General features: G+C 39.4%; 1 protein-coding gene across 3 annotated transcripts in view; it reads left to right on the plus strand.

Moving 5' to 3' along the window:
- The first annotated feature begins 296 nt into the window (after positions 1 to 296).
- The window catches only part of lrmda (leucine rich melanocyte differentiation associated), a 218,034-nt gene continuing 197,129 nt past the window's right edge, over positions 297 to 21,201 (plus strand). For all 3 annotated transcript variants that reach the window (XR_004335920.1, XM_032541498.1, XM_032541496.1), the window contains exons 1-2: positions 297 to 568; positions 1,123 to 1,223. Coding sequence is in view for 2 of the 3 variants with exons in the window: in XM_032541498.1 (XP_032397389.1) it covers positions 527 to 568; positions 1,123 to 1,223 (143 nt within the window). In the remaining variant the exon portion in view is untranslated. The remainder of the gene's footprint in view (positions 569 to 1,122; positions 1,224 to 21,201) is intronic.

A 21,201-nucleotide genomic window follows, 5' to 3' on the forward strand; every position in this document is an offset into this window, starting at 1 on the left:
CCTAATGCATACTTAAGTAAATGCAGAACTTTAACTATTTTTTACAGTGTGTTATTAGTAAAGGATTTGAATGCTTCTTCCACCACTGGTATCTGCGAACAGGTGTATTGATGCTTTTCAACAGGTGCCGATAGTCTTATTGTTATAGCCTAGAAAAAAGCAATTGCTTTCTTTAAAATGTAAAAGTGATATGAATAACGTTAAACCAGTAGGTTCTATCATTACTCGCTTAGTCTGCAGCAAGACACCACTCTGATTTGATTTGTAAGAAACAGTGTGTCCACGTGCCTCGCTGGCGCTTCCGCACACCAGGTCAGCTGATTGAAACAGCACGCGGAAACTGTAAAGTCAATTGGAAAGCGCCAGTAGATCTCAAAAGTACCCGGGCTACATCCACAAACACCACCATTTATTAATGTTGACACCAGCGGGTTTCTTACGTGAACAGGACTTTGGATATTAACTCAGATAGCGTATCTTAAAAACACTGTCACCGAGCTCGAGCTGTCAGCCTCAGGAGAAAGTTATGGCTCACAACGAGTCGTTGGTCGCTCTGAATGGGACTCAAGTAAGTTTGTTTTGGAAAGTTTCGTGTCGGACTCTGCCCCACCCCGCATTCAGGCAAGACGTTATCAGTGACTGTGGGGTGGGTTTCCCGGTATACTGGTGTATACTGGTTTTGTTTACTGTGACGTAACATAGTTGACGTTACTTACAGACAGTCGTGACTATATTTCATTTCCTGCTACAATGCCACTGGAGAAAAAAATGCCTTCAAGCTGCAGCAATATCATGTCATAAAGTGTAATTGGAGCATGGCAGAATATTTAAACGGTTGAAGTAATATGCAGTGCACAAATGATATTTAGGAAGTTTATATAATTGTTTTGTTGCAAAATTATTAGTGTGGCTTAAGTTACTTCTCTTCCTATGTCCTAACTGTGGGTTTAACTGCTGCATTATATAACATATTATGGCTTTTAATAATAATTCAAGTTATATTCCCCAATCATTGTTTTTTTAAAGATCCTTAAACAATTTTATTTTGCTAATGTCATGGGTGTATTATCGCTACCTACCTCACACATCTTTCTGTTTTAATTTTTTGTTTTATTCGTAAAGATTTCCTACATTGGACATGACTGCAAGAACATTCCAGACTTCCTTGGAGACACATATGGCCAAATAGCAAGAAGGCTGGATCTAAGCTTCAATCATCTCAGGTAGATGACAGATGCAAAGGCAACAAACATGTAATCATCTGGATGCATATGTTATGTCTGTTTCTGTCCCTCTGTCCCTCTGTCTGTTCTGGGAGACATACATCTTTAATCAGGTGCAATTGAATTGACCAATCAGGGTCGATCAGATCGATCAGGGTGACATGACATCAAAGAGCTGAATGAGTGTTAGAGCTGAAGTGCCTTTAAGCAAGGCACTGTGAATGTGTGAAGCTGTGTGACTGTGAAACCGATGTTGCTGGAGGAAAAAATGGTGTCATAACTAACGGACATGATGGCGGATGCTATGACAATGAGACATAGGTTGCAGAGGTGGGTGTGGGTGTGTCTGCATTGCCAACGGTTGATTCTGGCATTTTTGTTTTTCTACGACTGTAAAGCTAACCCGTCCCGCTGCTGAGATTGAGTATGGTCACGTGACGAGACTGCACAACTGTGTTTGATTGGTGAAAGAAACATAGTCACGTGGTAGAGCCTTTAGCGGAAGTCTCTCTCTCTCTCTCTCTGTCAAAATAAAAATTAAATTGAGGTGTACGCGGGGGGATAAAAACAATGACGTGTAGAATAGCAAGAAGTAAAAAGAAAATTACCAAGCTCAATTACCAGCCTAATGTAGAGGAGTAAGAGTATAGTCTACTCACCAACTAAAAAGTAAAAAGTATAGTGATTTAAAACTGTTTTCAAAAACTTACTCAAGTAAATGTAATTGAGTAAATGTAACTCATTGCCATCCACCTCTGATAGGTTGTAAGAACATTGTTAGAAACACCCCTTTTTCAGGACACTGTACTTTATAGATACTTGTGTAAAAATCAAAATAACTTTAGAGATCTTTATTGTAAAGAGTTTAAACACAGGTTTTCCATGCTTCATGAACCATGAACAATTAATGAACGTGCACCTGTTGAACGATAATATATATATATATATATATATATATATATAAGAAAGTAAAGAGACACTCTACTGACTCTGAAAAACACCAAAAGAAAGACGCCCAGGGTCCCTGCTAATCTACGTGAACATGCCATAGGCATGGTGCAAGGAGGCATGAGGATAGCAGGTGTGGCCAGGGCAATACATTGCAATGTCCCTACTGTGAGACGCCTAAGACAACGCTACAGGGAGACAGGAAGCACAGCTGATCGTCCTCGCAGTGGCAGACCACGTGTAATAAACACGTAATAGCAACAACAACCACAGGAACTGGCCAGTCTGGTGCAGTACATGAGGAGGAGAAGCAGGTTTCCTCACCAGATACTGAGGGCTGCTTTTGACTCCCCCCTTTTTTCAGGGACACATTAATCCATTTCCGTTAGTCACATGTCTGTGAAAATTGTTCAGTCCAATGTCTTAGTTGTTAAATCTTTGAATGTTCATGCATACCTTTTCATATAAAGTTTGCTTAAAATATTGAAGCAGTTGAAAGTGACAGGATATTTCTTTTTTTGCTGAGTATATAGTATATAATATGTATTAGTCTTAGTGCTTAGTGTTGGTATATTCATTCTGCATGACCTTCGACAAGTGTATGAAACTACAAAACTGTGGTCAGTGGTTACCCTGCATCTATGTATCTATAAGGAACGGTTGGGATGCTTGTTCACCAGCCCGGTCTCATGGCAGTTTGTGAAATGGTGATGTTATTTAATCTATTGATTTGTGTATAGGGACACAGTTTTCTCGAATTTTTTATGGTGATGAGCAAGAATTTTAAACTAATGTATTTCAATGGGAAGCATCTTTCGTGATAACAGCACTATTATGTTAGCAAGTTGTATTGAAAAGCCGAAAAATCTGAGTAAAGAAGTTGGTTGGGGTGGTGGTTTGGTCAAACAACACAGGACTTTCACCCCAGAGATGGGGGCTCATTTCCCACGTGTGGCAGTCCCTTTCCACGTTTTTCTTCTCCTTACCACAACCGTCCCATTGTTGTCACCGTCTCCAGCGTGTGACGGTTCCTTTCCCTGTTGTTCATTTCCTAACCACAACCGTCCCATTGTTGTAGCCCATCCCTTGTGCGGCGGCCCGTCCCGTTGTCGTTGGCGTGTGGCGTTTCATTGCCCAGTTCTTGTGTCCTCCAGAGACCGTGGATCGTGTCCCGGCGGCCAATGTTGTCACTGTCTACCATGTGTGGTGTTTCATTTCACCATCCCCCAGAGTGCGGATCATGTCCCAGCAGCCCAGTCCCATGGCAATATGTGAAATGGTCAAGTTCCCATTTTGTGTTGACCACCACGAAATAAACGAGAAATTTGTTTCTCGGTTGATGAATCAATAGATCAAAAACAACGTGACCATTTCACGAACTGCCGTGAGACCGGGTTGTGTTCACATACCTAATGAAAGTCTTGTAGATTGACAATTTTATGGCAAATAAATTTGCCATCTGTAAGAAGGATGATGTGCATGAGTTTTCTCTTTTATAAGACATGCTGCCCGCCAATGCACACAGAAATATTTTTCTCTTCAAGCTCTGGCATTGAAAAACCAACATGTGCTGAATGAAATTGTATTAATTTCTTATTGCATCATTCTGTACTTTTGGTTTCAAATGTAATCAGCCACTTTCAGCATCCACATGCAGTTAATGCCAGAGTGGGTGATCAGAAGTATTTCCATATTAGTGTTATCTAAGTAAGTAATCAAGGAAGATGTTCATGTCACTGGTAACTTGCAGTAACTGTTAGACATTTGAGTAATCAAGTAAGGATGTTTTCCATTAGATCATGACTCCTATGTGCATGGTACAAAATACTTGGTGAAATAATAGACGTCATGGTGGTACCTTAGTGGAAGTAATGTTGTCTTGCAAAAAGCTTTATGAAATCTGACTGACTCAACCCTTGTGTGTTGCTTTCAGAGAGATCAAGGCTGGCATTATGTTTCTCGCCTTTGAACCCATCACATTAAGGACTCAATGTTTAGAATAAAATATTAATGACTCGTATATTACTAATTCATTAGTAATGTTCAGTTTGGCTAATCTCAGATGTCAGATATCATTACTAAACTTCAAAGGGTGGTGTGGGCAGAGAAGCGGTGCAGAAGCAATGAAGTGGCCCTCGAACCAATTGGAGCTGATATCAGTGGACTATTGATTGATGGTTTGCTAGTGGGCAAAATGATCTGTAACTTAGTGCTTTATCTTTTTCTCTTGTAGACAGTGTGTTTCAGTGGCTCACATTGAAAACCTGTATAGCAAGCTAACATAATTGTTAACTCCCATTGCAAGCACAGCATGAACACTGTATCTCTACCCATATAAAGCATACTGACCTGCTAGGGCAGTTATGCTAGCATTTCCACCATACACACACACTCACATTACAGACCTGTATATCCACTATTCTCTCCTAAGCTTGTTCTCTGTTGCGATTGGTGTCTGTAGGTGCTCACATGACAACATTTTGAGGTTATGGGTAGGGGCGGGCTGTGAAATTCAATAAGCAGCTCAACATGTGAAAAAGTTATATGCTAACTAAGGCATAACAGCCCCCTCAGTAGTTTTGATCCCCACAAGAATGCATCTTAGAGGCCCCTGACTCACAGCTTAATGGTGAAAAGTTCCTGAAGTTTTTACGCAATGTCCTAATATATGTTTTTGACACAATATCTTGATATAAAAAGTTTACAATATTTTCAGTAAGATACTGGTACTTGTTGAGTGCACCGTTTGACCTGTCCTTATATAATTCCACACACTACTCTGTTTTTGTGATCACTTGAGGAAATTAGAACAAACCAACACCGCTTCAAAACAGTCAAAATATATTTGTCAACATATATTTTCTTTTTCTTTGGTTGTTTTTGTAACCGGTGGACTTTCCTGCAAGATGGCTGTCATGCTGAAAACCGTTAGCCTTATTGTAAATCCTTTTTTAGGAATACACATAAAGCTAGATATTAGCTTAATCAATTAAAAATGTAAGTCGCAGATGTAGCTTATTATGGCTAAAATAAATGTAGAGGCACACGTCAGCCCTTTTAGTAAATATATGAATCATCCACATATCAAATAGGCCTAAGTGTTATAGTTTTATTATGTGGCAATATTTTAAACATTGTATTTTTAAGCAATTGTTGCCGGATACTGATGACTTTATCATGCTCACTTTAAGTGAATACATTGCCAATTTTAAACCAGCTCTGTTTAGTCTTTGTGTGGGTTGTGTGTTTAGATCACATATCTTCAACAGGGGGTTCGGGACCCATAGGGGGCCCTCAGAGTTGCTGCTGGGGGGCCGCTAAATTTTCAGTCTCTTTTCAGCTAAGGGATCCTAGGCCTAAAAAACGTTGAAGACCCCTGGTTTAGATGAACAGTGTTTGGCTTACTTCTTGGCGACAGTGCACGAAGCTGCGAGCAGCGAATCTCAGCAGACCTTTGACTTCCATGACATGTTTTGTGTCATCCAGTGGATCTCGATTGACCTCCGCTGCTTTGCTTTGCCAAGAGCTCCCTACCTGTTATCCTAACAGACTACCCACACTGCCATGGTACAGAGCTGGATTTAGTAGTAATATCCCATTAAGCCTTATATCACAATATTACATAATTATTTATCTCCTTACTTAAACATTCAGGAATCTTCAATGTGACATCACGTATCGGATAGTAAAGACATTTATGTATTGACCCAATGACCTTGTTTCAGTGTCGGCTCAGGTAAACCAGGTGTAAACAGATGCTCATGTTATTGAGACTCGCTGGACTGCCTTCAGCATCAAGCGCTTCTTTATGCTGCTTGACTCAAATCGAGAGAGAGACATTGCCAGAGTTTGTTGTAGCTAATATGCTTATTTCTGTCAGTTCAATTGACAACACTCATCCAGCAACCTGATAAGGAGTCACAATGAGAAGAAATGTACTGGCATCACCTTTAACTATGTCTTGGAGTGTTACTGTGTTTGTTGCACATATGCTTATGTGTGTGTGCATTCTTGTGTATGTTTGCACAGTGTTTGTGCATCTGTCTCTGTGAGCATAACTGTGAGTGGCTGGGCAGGTAATGGCAGGGTAAAATTATGGTAGCGGGCTGTCACACCCACACCTCTCCCTCTGTGTGCTGCAGTGTCAGCCTGTCTCATCAATGTGTTGAGAAGTGTTGCTCACAGTGAGATTTCTGTCTCGGGACGGGCTTGGATAGTATTGTGGTGTCCACTTTGTTCCAGGTCAGATGTGTACACAATGCAGTGAGTGAGCATGTGCTGTCTTGACATTATTCCTCTCTGTGACTCCGTGCACTATGGGTGCCTGCATCTGTTACATACAGTGTGGCTGCTGTGGACACATGAGGTTTGAGGAAGACACATGTCTGTGAGTCACAGGATACATCCTAATGTTGTTGGAACAGTGACAGCCTTTCTTCTCAGATATGACATGGCATCTTAATAAACAAATCACATTTGTACAATTGCAACTTTTTTGAAACCTCAGAAATAACCTATAAGTGAAACCAGCTCTATATTACGTGGATTTGTTTTAGCTAGTTAGATCTGCCCATCTCTTTTCAACACATGATACAGATTCCTGCACATGTAATGTTAAATTGCATGTAAAATGTTACAAACAACTGTCAAATATTTGCTATAGTTATTCATTATGCTGGTATTACCAGTTGATCTCATCTGTTAACATACAATACCTACAGTGGAACATTTTTAAAGTGTAGTGCTTAAAATGTACACCAAAATGGGAGCACATGTAAAGCCTATTACAATAAAACCACCTTGCAATAATGCTTACCTTATGCATATATAGTTTTTGGTTGTGACTGTGTCTGAGAGGTGTTGATTTAACTCTGATCATTTGGGTGGCAGTAGTTTGTTGTTATTGAATTGCATTTTGACAAAAGGTATTTCTTATATTCTGTTTTATTGTGGTAAAATATTGTAGAAATAAGTGTAAAAAGGTCTTCCAAGACCAATTCAGTCTCTGGCAAATGTGTTGAGACTGTATGACCTGTACTGTATATTCATATTTGTGTCAAATCATGTATGTGATTGAAAAAAATCTTTGTGGTATCACAGTTTCACTAAAGGCCAGAACAAATTTGATGAGTGTGCTCTGAATTTCTATTGCAATTACTTCAAACAACCATTGATGCATTCAGAGGAAAGTCACTGGTTAATGGGGAAACCAGTAAAACTGGTACTTGACTCTCTCCTCCATCATTGGTAGCGTTCTCTTGCTGTGGTTGACCTTTATTCTGTCTACAATCATACAAAACAACAAAAGAAAAACACATCTTGTTGGTAACATAAATAATGCTTTTAATGCTTAATCCTTGATTAACTTGCGTATCATGCTGCTATTTTCTCCTTTCACCCAGTGTGTCGCACTGCTGCAGTTACAGTTAGAAGTGACGAATGTAAATTAATTCTATGCAGACAGGGTCCGTTTTGGTAAAGGGACAGGTGCCTTTTACATTTTTGAACACATATAACTTTAAATAATTTATACTTATAAGAATAATGAGTAGTAGATGAGCTCCCGATATTAGATTTTTAAGCTGAAATTTAGCCTGCCATTAAGAAAGAGAAGTCCACATTGGACTTTTGCATTACAGATTAACCTAAACTGTGTGTGTGTGTGTGTGTGTGTGTGTGTGTGTGTGTGTGTGTGTGTGTGTGTGTGTGTGTGTGTGTGTGTGTGTGTGTGTGTGTGTGTGTGTGTGTGTGTGTGTGTGTGTGTGTGTGTGTGTGTGTGTGTGTAAATTTTTTGTGTGCCTGTGTCTGAGGAGGTATGTGCTCACCCAGGCTATGTTGGTGATGGCAGGCGTTTTGCATTTTAATGACAAATCAAGTATGCTAACTCGCGTTTTAAAACGAAAGTGCTCTAAATGTCGCCCGGCTGTCAAAATGAGATGTAAGTAGTCTGATGAAAAGAGAACAAAGAAGACAAAGTAGGGAGGCCTGGTACACTGGGAAATGAAATAAAACCTTGTATGGCCTGTCAGCTGTGTCGTTTTATATTCATATCTAAAGAACATTACAGTATTACTCCGCTACTCATGCCTCACTCATCTGTCTCTCTTAATCTGTCACAGTCACCACTCTGTCTTTCAAGTTGCTGTATGTCAACACGGGAAGGAACCTGCTAATTGACAAATGAGTGTCACAGACATCACATCCTCTTTTTTTCAATCCAAGCTAGGTAGAATCTGGTTGTGTGATGTTGGGGGGGGGGGAGGTCGGTTATTGGCAGAAGCCCAGTTAGAGACATGAGACCAGTCCTAGAATGAGAAGTGACAACGGCAAGAGAGCTTGTCATTGTCTTGCCTAAGTGTTCAATCTTTGGAGATGCCGGTATGCAGATAAAGTGTCAGTTAGGAGGAGAGGAGATGAAACATTGGCAATATGAAGTCCTCAAATCACTTAACTGGAAGTGTAGAGTGTGTGTGTCTGGTAATAGTTGTGGCGCACCGTGTTCTGCTCAGGAAATGTATTCCATATCCGATCTATCAGGCCTGTTTAGGCCGATATTCTAGGATAACCTCATCTGTGTCTCATAAATTAAGGAGGATGCAGAGCTCTCCCAGTCCTAAGAGATTTAAAACAGAGAGATGACAGGGACATGGTCTGGCAGGAAATAAGTTATTCATATCAAGGACATTGATAACAAAATATTATTCTATGCTATGGGAAGGGAAAAAAACAATCTTTTTTAATTTTCACTGAGATGTTTTTTAAATTATGTACCACTCCTGGGAAAGTGATGGGAAGAGCTAAGGATGTTATGCTTAATGGATGTTCCCTCATCTTTCCAATTTGAGGTTATATCAAAGTTTTCTTTTATGTGATTGCTGCAAACACCTTTCTCACTGTTGTGGATGGTTAACACAGTGCCAACAGAGAGCCAGAGCTACTGAATCCTTTATTGAAGAAGTAAAGAGTCATTTGTGCGAGTCATTACCAAAATCATATGTGTGGTATGTGATGTCTCAAGTCATTGAAATGAGATCAGATTTTGGACAGTTAGGATAATCGCGATTTTAAATGCCTTTGGATTGATCTGTAAAATCCAGATATGTATATGATAGGCATCTGACATGAAACCTCTCTCTTCATTAAGTCAATTAAGACAACGATCTTCCAATGTAAAATAGACAACTTGTATATGATTGAAAGCTCTTCCACAAAATGCAACCAACATCCATTGTTTTTTTCCAGATTTTTTTCTCACTGGAAATGTTTTTATGTATGTCGGTTTAAAAAGAAACTCACACTCTCACATCCAGCATTTCTTACCTTGACAGTAAGAACAAAAACAGTTCAATGAATAAGCTAAGTGGAGAAATTGCACAATCAAGTTCTTCCAGCTTGCCTGTTCTGGCAAGATGTGATGTCATTTGTGCCTAGGTCCTGCAGTTGAAAATAAATTCTTACTTCTTCTGCCAGGCTTGTTTAAGGAAGTTGTGAGTATTACCAAGGCAATAAACGATCCAGTAACACTGCGCAACAATCCTTTTTATGCAACAGCAAGTTATACATCAATTCTCTCAGGAGACAGCCGTTGAGAGTGTCAAGCTACTAATAATGAAGATAAACTTGGTAGACACTTGTCTGTGTTTGCAGCAATTTACTTAACTGACCAAATTCAGTGGAATAGTATGATGCAAAATTTGTTTAGGATTGTCAACAAATTCAGTGAAAAGACCAAAACCAACCATGCAGTATTCCGTTTACTTTCCAACTTCCCTACCCTGTCTGTGGCACTCATACCTACTGAAGATAGTAAATCTTCTTGCAAAAGTGGGTCACAAAAATATAGATTTATCTTTCAAAAAGGCTCTGTGATTTTCTTATACAGCTGTGCACTGTAGTTCTAAGAAAATTGTATTAAATCACGAGTAAATGGTGCATTTGTCTGGGACTGTTTTCAACAGCGGAGGATCACACATGTGGTGCTCTTGTAAAGATCTACAGCTGCAGGACAGTGTAGGTGGGATAGAATCTACATAAGTTACAGTTCCCATGTTATTGATAATGAAGGAAAATGTAAACCACTACAACAGTGTGTCTCACTGATAATTCTTTTTTTAAATAGTTTTTGAACAATAACAATGAACGTCTATGTCACAGTGGAATAACCTATAACAGGCTTTGGCTGCAGAGTTGAGCAGCCAGTCAGTCAGCTGCTCAATTCCTTTAACCTCAGTATAACATATATAGTATAAATCTTTTCTCTCTGTTAAAACACAACTAAAGTCCACTGATGGCAGTGGAACCATCTGTTAATCACTGTCAGGAGCTGCCATCAAACTTCTAGGGCAATCCACATCCTCCTCGCTTCTTCAATATAAGGCCATCTTGTGGTTTCGGATTCTGAATGGAATGGAACATCTTTATGTTTCTTTTGTTCACATTATATATACTGGGCAGCGATGCCATTCCTTTTATGACTGCGTCACTTTTTTTATTGTATATCCCAAGACGGATGGCGTGCCACTGACACAGAGATTTACAGGCCTTCAGCTTGCAGTGGCAGAGCTTTAGAAGGGTCTGCTGACATCTAGCCAACACTTTGGAGGAGGAGAATAAAGGCTGACATTTTATTGGCTCTAAGAGAGAGAGAGAGAGAAAGAGAAAGAAGACTTGGGAGGGGGGAGGTAGGGTAAGAGGAAAGAAAGGAAAATAAATTCTGTTTCTCTACTTTATATTTTTCTGCACTGCCAACTGTCACAGGGACCTTGCTAAAAAGAGGGGATTTATTGGGTATTATTTAGAAACTTGTCAGTGGTAATGACTACTATGATTTCAATTATCACCCACTAAATATAGCGTAATTCACTGCCTTGCTGGCCATAATGAGCCGCCCTGACATCATTTTTCAAACATCCGATACCATGCTATTTTAATATTTTATGTTGACCACCGATTTAATTTTCCTCCCTGGTGCTTGGCATGTGGCAAGGTCCCACTCCCTCATGTGCAGTTGGACAGTCAGAGCTATTGAGTTCAAAGCTGTCCTAGGGATATATTTTTTTCCATTGACAGAAATCCAATTAGTTTTAGTACACAGTCTGGCTGAATAAAAAGGGTCTTAAAATCTACAATATGTTTCCTTAGCGTTTTAGCAGAGTGCAAAGCCAGTGATGGATCTTTATGATTTGACCTGATGGGGCCCAAGTGGACATACTCCCTTTTCTATTTTGGCAAGTGAAAAACAAACTATCCATATGTCTTACTCATTTTGACAGGCATAGCAGAGTCTTTTGATATTGCGTAAACATCTACTGTGCAGTGCATGCACTGGCTAAGATCTTGACTCTCGTACATATTTAAACACTTATTAAATACTTTACAACTACTACACATATTCTGCCGAAACACCATGTAAATATAAGAGGGGGAAAAAGTCAGATGTATAATTCAGTAGTGACATGTTTAGTAAGTAGACGATTTGGGGAAAGTTAATGTGTACTCAGGTTTTGACATGAGGGTGTGCATTTTTGAGCAAGCATTAAAAGAAAGATGATTAGGGCTGGCAACTCAACCGTCAATAACCAGCTTGCTGCTTGTAATTGATGATGCCGGTAAATTTTGACATTGTAAAGCTACTTCTTTTTCTTCAATACTCTCCTTCTGTTGCACTGGTTTTAATGTTGGTAATACATGCAAAGTCCTTCAGGATACCCGCCAGCGATTTGGACCTCTCCGTATGAATAAAACAAGGAAATGGAGCACAAACTTATGTTTGAGGCACAACCTGTACCCCTTGTAACCCATAACTCAAGCACTGTTTATGTTCAGCCAATCACACTTAGCCATCTCCCAGATTGATGATGTAAGCAACTGGAAGGCATGGAACATATTAGAACAGAGCATGGAGACGAGCAGCCATACTTCTACTTCCCTTGGCTGCGTCCCAAATGGATAAAAAGAAAGCTTGGAGCCTTTTTTTGGAAGAGGAACAAAGGAGCTTCCTTTGGTATGGTCCAGGCAGTTTTGGTCACTTCGTGGCTTTCAAGTCTTTTCTAGAAGGCCCAGGGGTGAAAAGTGAAGATAGATACATGGGTATTTTTGTGCCAAGATTTTAGAGGATGATTGCAGTTCATGCCATGTTTTAAATTTTAGGGGATGATTTTTTAAAAGGGCTGCATGAAAAATGCTGTCAGTTGATGAATAAATCCTATGGCCATAAAATACAGTTGGAAGAGTTGTTATTAGAGATAGCAGCTCTTGAAGGCCTGATGATTATTAAAATAATATGTTGTTACATCTTGGTAAAGACAAGGGACTAATATCATAATTGTTAACCTCTATGATTTGAGTCAGGTTAATCATGGTTTAATCATTTAATTATTTGCTTGCTCTGCAATTTCAGGCTCCTAACAGCCTTTGTGAGTGAGTCCACTTTTTTGTGCACTTTTTTTTTGTAGAATGCTTAAACCATCTCTGGCCCTGGACAGCTGGGCCACATTCTCAGCACAGCTGTAACTAATTTCCTGTTACCATTTCAGATAAACATACTCACATATTTCACAGCTTTTACTTATAAAAAACACTCGCTGCCCTGTCCAAGACGCCATCCCAAGAACTTGATAATGGTCATACAGGAAAATTTGTTGGAGATAACGGCTCCTGTGCTTTCACCCGGCTGCAGTCTTGTTCTCTTCTTTTCTCTATTATTTTAACTTGTTAATAGTCTACATTTGAAGCATCAAGAATACTTTTAGAAAACTGTAGTTGGCAATGAGCTTAGAAATGAAGGGTGAGCTATGTTTTTTTCTGTCTGCATCTGACAACCATCAGCATGGAAATATGTTTTAATGGTCAGGCAGGCTGCAAGACATCAGTAAGCTGTTGCCTCACTTTTCCACCCAGGGACATATTGAGATAAGAAACAGTGATGGCATGTTTCATGTCCAGGCCGTTGACACGTCTGTGCTGGAAAACTACAAGGAACAACCCTTCCATTTTGGGGCCAGCAGTCTGTGTAGTACAATATTCTTTTTCTGTTTCCTGCATAAAACACTATCTATCCATTAGGATAAATGCATTGACTCAAATCATAGTGATTCCACTGTGCCGCTGACTGCACCATTAGCTGACAGTATGATTATGTGAACAAAAGACCAAACAGTCTTCTGATCTTCTCTGTCTGTCCAGACGTTTGGTGATGTTTAAGAGTTTCTCCCCAGTGATAATGGTGAGATAGCTTTTGCACCGTGGGCAATGTACAGTTTCTTTATTTTCTCCCTCTGTCTGGATCTCTGGCCCCTGGGTCCTCCAAAGCTCAGAACATGTCTGTACTCAGATGTTTTAAAACACCAAACAGTGGAGGAAGAGGAGGAGAAGGAGGAGGCAGAGGAGGAGGCAGAGGAGGAGGAGGAGGAAGAAGGATGGGATAAAGGGAAAGACGAAGGGAAATGGGAGGAGGGCAAGGAATCCTCATAGGGACGAAGTGTACATGTACAAGCAGACCAGCCAGAGAGGCCCAACAGGGTCTCTAGACTTGTGATCTGAGGGCCGTTTGTGTGTCAGTCAGATCAAAGTCTTTCGATGAGAAGGAGAAATCCCTTCACCTTCTCTGACTATGGCAACCCTTATTGGCAGCTAGGTTAAAGGAAGGGAGATGATAACAGTGAGATCCTTCAACTTGTGATGTTTTCATTGTTTTTGTTTCACTTCAACTTCATTTCATACATTTTTAGACTTGTTGTTTTGGGTAGTATTGTGTGTGTGTGTGTGTGTGTGTGTACATACATACTATAGCTATATACTGTATATACAGTATATACTAGTGCTGTCAACTAAATGCGTCATTAACGACGTTAACACAAACCTATTTTAACGGCATTAATTTTACAACACTTCACCGGATCTAGCTAGACTGGAAACAAAACAGCAGGCACGCCGCACACGCTTGTTTGGGCTTGCGAGCTGGCCAAAGAGTTGTAACGTTACTTTTTGAGTGGAGGGAGAGCGTGAGACGACAAAATGGATGCCAATAAGAGTCTGGATGGAAAATTTACTTTTTAAATGTTGCCAAATGGTTCCGTTAGCTAGACCAAAGTGATCTGGGTGTTTTGTCAAACTGAGCTATCATCACAGCACGTCCAGTCTGAACTACCACTTGATGGCCAAGCATACAGCTGATGCCAATTTTCCCCCCCTCCGCCTTATCAAAGTATTTTTTTCACCCTTTTATTGATGGACAGTGTTACACCGTGTGAGAGATTATTTGCTCCAAGTGAGAATGTTACGTCTGAAATTGAACACTACAGTAGGCTATATGCCAATTTTGTTTTCAATAAAAAACATTTGCACAAAGCACGGCTATCCACTTTTCCATGTTGATAAGAGCAAATGAGAAAAAAAGAATGGGACAAAAATAAAATCAAGGGACATTTAGAATAGATAAACATATACGTTTATTTGCGAGTTAAGACATGAATGCAATTAATCGTGATTCAATATTTTAATCGTCATTCTTAGACATTTGGAAACATTCTAACTGTAAACATCCAAGACCATTGCCATAAGTGTGTGCTGCAGTTATATGATTGGCCCATTGGGTGGCTGTGCCTCAGAGGTAGAGTGGTTTGGCCATCAACCACAAGATTGGTGGTTAAATCCCCGGCTCCTCCGGCCACATGTCAAAGTGTTTTTGAGCAAGACACCAAACCCTGAGTTGCTCTCTTTACACTGTATCTGGCTGTCCACTGGTTCTAATGCTTAGGAGGGGTTAAATGCAGAGAGTGAATTTCCCCCCACTGTGTTGTGTACGATTTTATGTGACGAATAATAGTTATTTCTTCTTTTTTCAAAGGGGAATTGCTGAATTTGTAGAAACAAGCCTTGTTTGATACGTTATGTGTAGCCTATTCATTAGGATGAATCTTTAGCCAACACTTTTTTATATTTAGTACCAAAGTAACTCCTATTATACGCTTTTCTTCACATATTGTGACTTCATATTACTGTAAATTCTACTAAGAAAATATTTAGTAGGTGACTGTTAATTAGACAATCATCTTAGAGTCAGTCATTTTGTAATGGCCTAGACAACTGCTGTGACTGACTTTTCAATTAGATTATCCAGCAGGTTGTCGCCATACAGTCTGACCAGGAACAGCATGGTTGCTGTCTTTTGCAGACATTTATGGCTATTCTTGATTACATACTGTAACTCTATGACCTTTTGTTGTGATTTTGGAATGGTGAGCATAAGAGCATGTGTTCTTGTCAGCTTGAGTTTATCAGCTAAACACCTCCCCTCTCAATCTTAATTGGCTACTGATGAGGCCATGCGACAGTTTAAGTTATTAGACCAAGCCTAATGGTTTTATACTTCTAATTAGCATACCATATTCATCTATAGAATAAACTATAAGTAAAGTGTAGTGGTGCAAGAGGTGCAACTAAGACTGTAATCATCAAAACCAAGTCCAGCCTATAAATACACACAGCTGTGCCTTTCACACAGTGCCAGACAGTCCGTCACTCATACTCACCCCTCATGTTGGAAAACGTGCATTGAGTGTATCCTTCCATGGGCCCGGCTGTTTAAATTAATTATTAGTTTTATAGCAAACCCCGAGGCCTCGCACATGCAGCTAATCCCTGTAGAGGGCTAATCCGACCCCGCGTTACAGAAAATCAATGCTGGTCTTTGGTGTTGGCATGCCATCAGGGCACAGGGACACATGTCAGACAGGTCTCCTGATTTTTTCATGAGGTGTGTTTTTGAAGTGGTAGAGCCAGTGGAGGATGCTCGAGGTACCCAGAATTGAAAAGAATATCTGTAAGCAAAAAAAAGACTTGCATGACCAAATTTCTCAAGGGGTGTTAGTGATGCAAGTGTGGGATGTTTGTGCATTATTTGAATTGAAAATAGATGAGATCTTGGAGAGAACTCGTGCTGTCACAAATGTTAGTTATATAGATGTATATTAAACAGTTGTGTAAAGAAAGCTTAGAATTGTAATATTTGTAGGGCTGTAACGATGCACCAAATTTTGCTTCGGTTCACAATTTTTGATCCACAATTCGATTTTTTTTTTTTCGGGGGGGGGGGGGTCATTCAAATAATGATTATAACATGCCCTATAAAAAAATACCCTGTAACTCAATGTTGTATATTTTCCAAAGCATAGTAACACTGCAATATGCTGTATGTCTCTACTGTATATGGTGCAGTGGTCATATATGTTGTTAATCATCTTCTAGATGTTCTAGATGTCTTTTATATTCGAACCTTCGATGACCGTCTGGCAAACTCTGATGATTGATGTGTGTGGTAGATGAGTGTCCTGCAGTCTTCGTGCATTTGAAGGGATTTTGTTTGCAGTGACTGACTCTAGATCAAGTTGTTTGAGTTGAGTCATGCTTGCTATTTTCACTGGTTTGATGGTTGAGGATCGTTGCCAGTTGAGTCTCGCTGTAAATATCAGGCTTCACTGTTAGCCTGATAATTTGATGTAAGGGAGGAATTGGAACAGTCATTTTGAAAATGTCAATTTGTATCTTTTTAGTAATAAATCTTTTTTATGACCCAAGATGAGAACATCCTATTTTGTCTTGGCAATGATACAGACAGTCTGTGTTTTGAGATCAGTTTAATATCTTGTCAGATTCAATGCACTGTCAAAATTGAAACCACCATCAATTTTCTTTTACTTTGTCAGGGTTTAATACCATGCAGAGAAAAATATGAATATTTCCTCATTTCTCAGTCTTATTTCATATTCTCAACTGTCTGTCAGTAATTGGAGGAGAAAAAAAAGAAAGAGAGATGATCTGACCCAGTCCCCTACTTTTTTTACACCTCTCATTCTGCCTATTAGTTTTGGATTACCAGCTTTCTCTCTCTCACAGAGACTGGCAGCTGGAGATAATAGCTTTCATAATGTGTGGAGTCTCATTCCGAGCACTTCTGTGTTTCTCTTTATGGCAGAACAAAAAATGTTGAGCCCAGTCAGTCTATTCATTTCCTCTATTGGGAGATTAATGAGAGGAACCGCCCAGTCTCAAGTCTTTTGTGACAGGCTTCAAAGTCCCTGTACATGAGGACTCATGTCTGTTCGTCTGTACATTTCACACAGGCAGGCAGTCAGTCATCTGCGTTTACGCTGTGACAGTTCATTATGGAGGCTAGCACATGATCAAAACTATATGCAGCAACTATCTCAACATTTGTTGCCCGTGTATGACTTTTGTTTTATCTCTGAAGGAAGGTCAGTCAATTTTCTGTAGAAGATGGCTCAGGGTTTTTTGAATGAATAAAGATCTATTACTGCACCATCTGGTCTCCCTGAAGATTCCTTGATACCACAAATCGGCCTAAGAGAATCAACAACACCAATTTTGTTTAAAACTGAATTGATCATATATGATACTGTGGATAAGAGTCTATTCAGGACTTTTTGGGATCTAACTTAGTCAGCAAATTATTGAATTGTTACAACACCTGAACTAAACACTAAATATAGTTTGATGTGAGTTTGACTTGGAAAACCTCTGTGGAAAGTGACTCCACTAATGAGGAAATTACATAGATAGAAAAATCTTCTTTAGTCATGAGACCAGCTTCCCCTTCTTATCAAGAGCACAAGGAGATATTCATATTCAGGAGAATTTAAAATTCTGACTCTTTCACATAGAAGTAGCAGTGCCATCAAACCCAGAAATGCAGGCATTGCATAACAAATTGATTTTAATTACATGATATTATTAGTCATGTTCATGTTGTATACTATAAGGGCCTATGTGGCTGTGTTCAGGAAAAAAGTGATATAGTGAATGTGTCCTGGAAAAATGGATGGGAATGCAGTGAATATTATTGGGTTAGTGTTTGTTGTTAGTTAATACAACCTCAGCTGGACCTCTGTATGTATCAAGACGCTCTATAACTATAAATTTCACTACATAGAAAATATTGAAATTGAACAGAGTTCTGAATTCTGCAGCTAATTCCTCTGCTGCTACAACTACATGCAGTAAAAACTCTCTTGTGACACTAAGAATGGTGCCAATTTCTTCTTGTCACATGACTGATGCAGTAGAGAAAGTCAAACAATCATTATAGCTGTTCTAGATTTTCCAGTCACAGTATCATGTCTTTATAGATTTCCACTGATTATTTCTGGCCAATGCTCATCAGTCAGAAATAACAATTTCCTAAACTGTGACAGATGTAATGGATTACTCAAAATAATAGCCTTTTAAATTTTACTTTTGTTCACCCCAAATAAAAAGCTTAGATTTTTGGTAAAAACATGTTTTATAACTACACAAACTCAGGAGGAAGTTTAATAATAATTTCTGGAAAACTTCTCCCGTTTTGCAGTGCACAGGGGCACAGTGGTATATTTGCTTTACATGGCTGTGATTAAAGGTTTTGAAAGAGAGGAGACATTTCTTTTGCTTTATGACTCTCTTTGCCAGCTTGGCAGCTGCACTAGCATTTAAATGCCCATTAACAACCTTAAACTGTCAAGATCTTTTGAAATATTGCTTTCCTCACTGCTTCAGAGTCACCAAAATTACTTTTAATAGCAAGTGTGCCACAGTGTTGGTATTAATATGTTCCTTCATGAGCAGTAGGCAAGCTGCATGTTAGTCTAGTGCAAAGGAGTTTGCCAATGATGTCTGATTAGGACTGCAAGGGGAGATTAATAGATGTTTCTTCTACTCATTTGTTATCACTCTTTTAGTGCATTGACTGACTACAGCATGTGATAAATAGAGGGAAGCCTCTGCATTTCCTGAGTGTGACACTATCTATCTACTCGTCAGCCCAGCTCCGTGTTGATGTGATGTATCCGCTGACAGCACATCCAAAGTCATCTGCCTAGTACTGTGCAATTTCAGCAGCAGAGGGGAAGGTGTTTGGGATCTGCATTTTAATCCTGGCCTGTTTAATGTTTGCCCCCTGACAATCTGGGCCAGACATCATTTTAATGGTATGTACAGTGATAAAGCCAATAAAATGTCAGAATGATTGATAATCTAAGCATTATAGCAATATGACTTTCCAGTTCTCCTCTGCGCTCCAATGATGGTTTCCAAATTGAATTCTTTGTGTGTGTGCGCGTGTATGTATGCATGCACACTCACATGGCTTAGCCTTTTCTAAACCATAGGTGAGAAGAAAACAGAAGAAATCTTGTTAGTTTCTAGTGAATCAGTTTTTAGTGCTTATGTAATGCATTATTTCCAAAATAACAAACCATATCGGCTAAATAGATTATCTCTGAATTTTTGGTCTGCTTACTGTATTTGTCTGGAAGAGTATGGATTGGAGTGGGAACAATTATAACGAAGATTACCATATTTCTTCTGTAAAAATAAATGATATAAAATCTTGCTTTCTTCTGAGTGTCAGAAGCTGTGAATGTATGAGCCAGGCTTCTGAGGCCGGCATGTGTTTCATTTCAGTGCTGGCTTATTTTTGTCTACTGGTGATGGAAGGGCGGTTGTGCAGTTCATATCTCTTGACTTATGAACTTGTCCAAACAAAGGTGGACGTTGACATGACACAGATGCTAAAGAAGCAATCAAATGTTACAGTTGCATTTTGTCATAGGCCTTAGTCTGATTGTTATACATTTGACGTTCTCTCATTGGAGAATTTGTAACATAACAGTAATTTTCCCATTGATGCTATTTTCATCCATTTAAACATTATCCAGTCTATTCATTTAGAGCTGCTCTTTAAAGCTTTACGCTCACCTCGAGTCTTATGGATAAGATCCAATAGCTCTGGTTCGTTGATATATTGCTTGCTATTTGCAAACCAATAGCAATTGGTTTGAGATTGACAACACATGTAGGTCTGTAGTGCAGTCAGTGTCTCTATGGACCTATGAAACAGCTCCTTTTATCTTCAGCAAAGTCAGAGCAGTCATAGTCATGACTGGCAGTCATAGAAAGCTCTTTGTTTTATGTAAATGGTGATTGATGACATGTCTGGCACAGCCTGCAGTTTTTGACAAAAAGTATTGATGGCTGCTCTCAGTAAAGTGTTAGTCCAGGTGACAGAGCAATCCATTTTAAGATGAATGAGAGAGCGAGTGAGAGAGGGAAAGAGAGAGCAAGAGAGCGAGAGAGAAACTGAAACAGGAAAGTCATCAGCACTTTCAGGAACGAGTTACACATTTGTAACCCTAGTTCCATGATAACAGGCTTTCAAGTGGAATACACACACACTGTCCTGCATTAATTAATGTGGGTTGTGTGACAATTTTGTCATTGATAGCAAGTGCCACAGTGCTGTACGTGAACAGAAACTGTTGCCATTTTTCATAAGAAAATATTATTAAATAAGACATTAAGAAGCTTATATCCATTATCATTCCGTTACGTTGAGGTACAGTAGGGAACACATTATGAAAAGAAAATTTGGTAGTTTAGGTTTGGTAGTCAAATTGTTCCAGTGGCTAACCATGGTATTGCAATAAAACATGAAGTCCTAAAAATATGTTTAAATTATTTTTAAGTCTCCCTGCATTTGTCGTTCGGCATTTTGCAGGGGAAAGAAATATTAAAATTGTGAATCATCTCCGAGCTTGTGTGTTACTTTTTCGGCCAATACTTTATAATGCAGTTAACCCTCTGAGCCCGAGACACTCGCCCACGAGTAAAAAAGTACCTCTGATTCATAGTTTAATAACTTTTGAACCATACTAGCCATTTACTCACTTTCGGTTTCGTTTAAATCCTGACGTTTTTGGCTTTACGGCGGTCTTTTCCCCGTCTTTTTAGCCTCTACAGGGGATTTTCTATCCAGCCTGGAACTTCAGCCTCTTTGGGCTTTAAATCCATACTGTTATATCCAAGATTGGTCCACTTTATATCCATAATTCATTGCGTTTTGGCTCATTTCTGTCGCTGAATCGTTCGTCTAATCTCTGATCTCCGGCTCTGTGTCTGTCCTGTCTATTTTTCAGGAAGTACATGCTAGGGCTGCACAATTAATCAAATTTTAATCGCGATCACGATTTTGACTTCC

The sequence above is a fragment of the Etheostoma spectabile genome, chromosome 17, assembly GCF_008692095.1.
Source record: "Etheostoma spectabile isolate EspeVRDwgs_2016 chromosome 17, UIUC_Espe_1.0, whole genome shotgun sequence".
In the NCBI taxonomy this organism is placed as follows: Eukaryota; Metazoa; Chordata; class Actinopteri; order Perciformes; family Percidae; genus Etheostoma; species Etheostoma spectabile.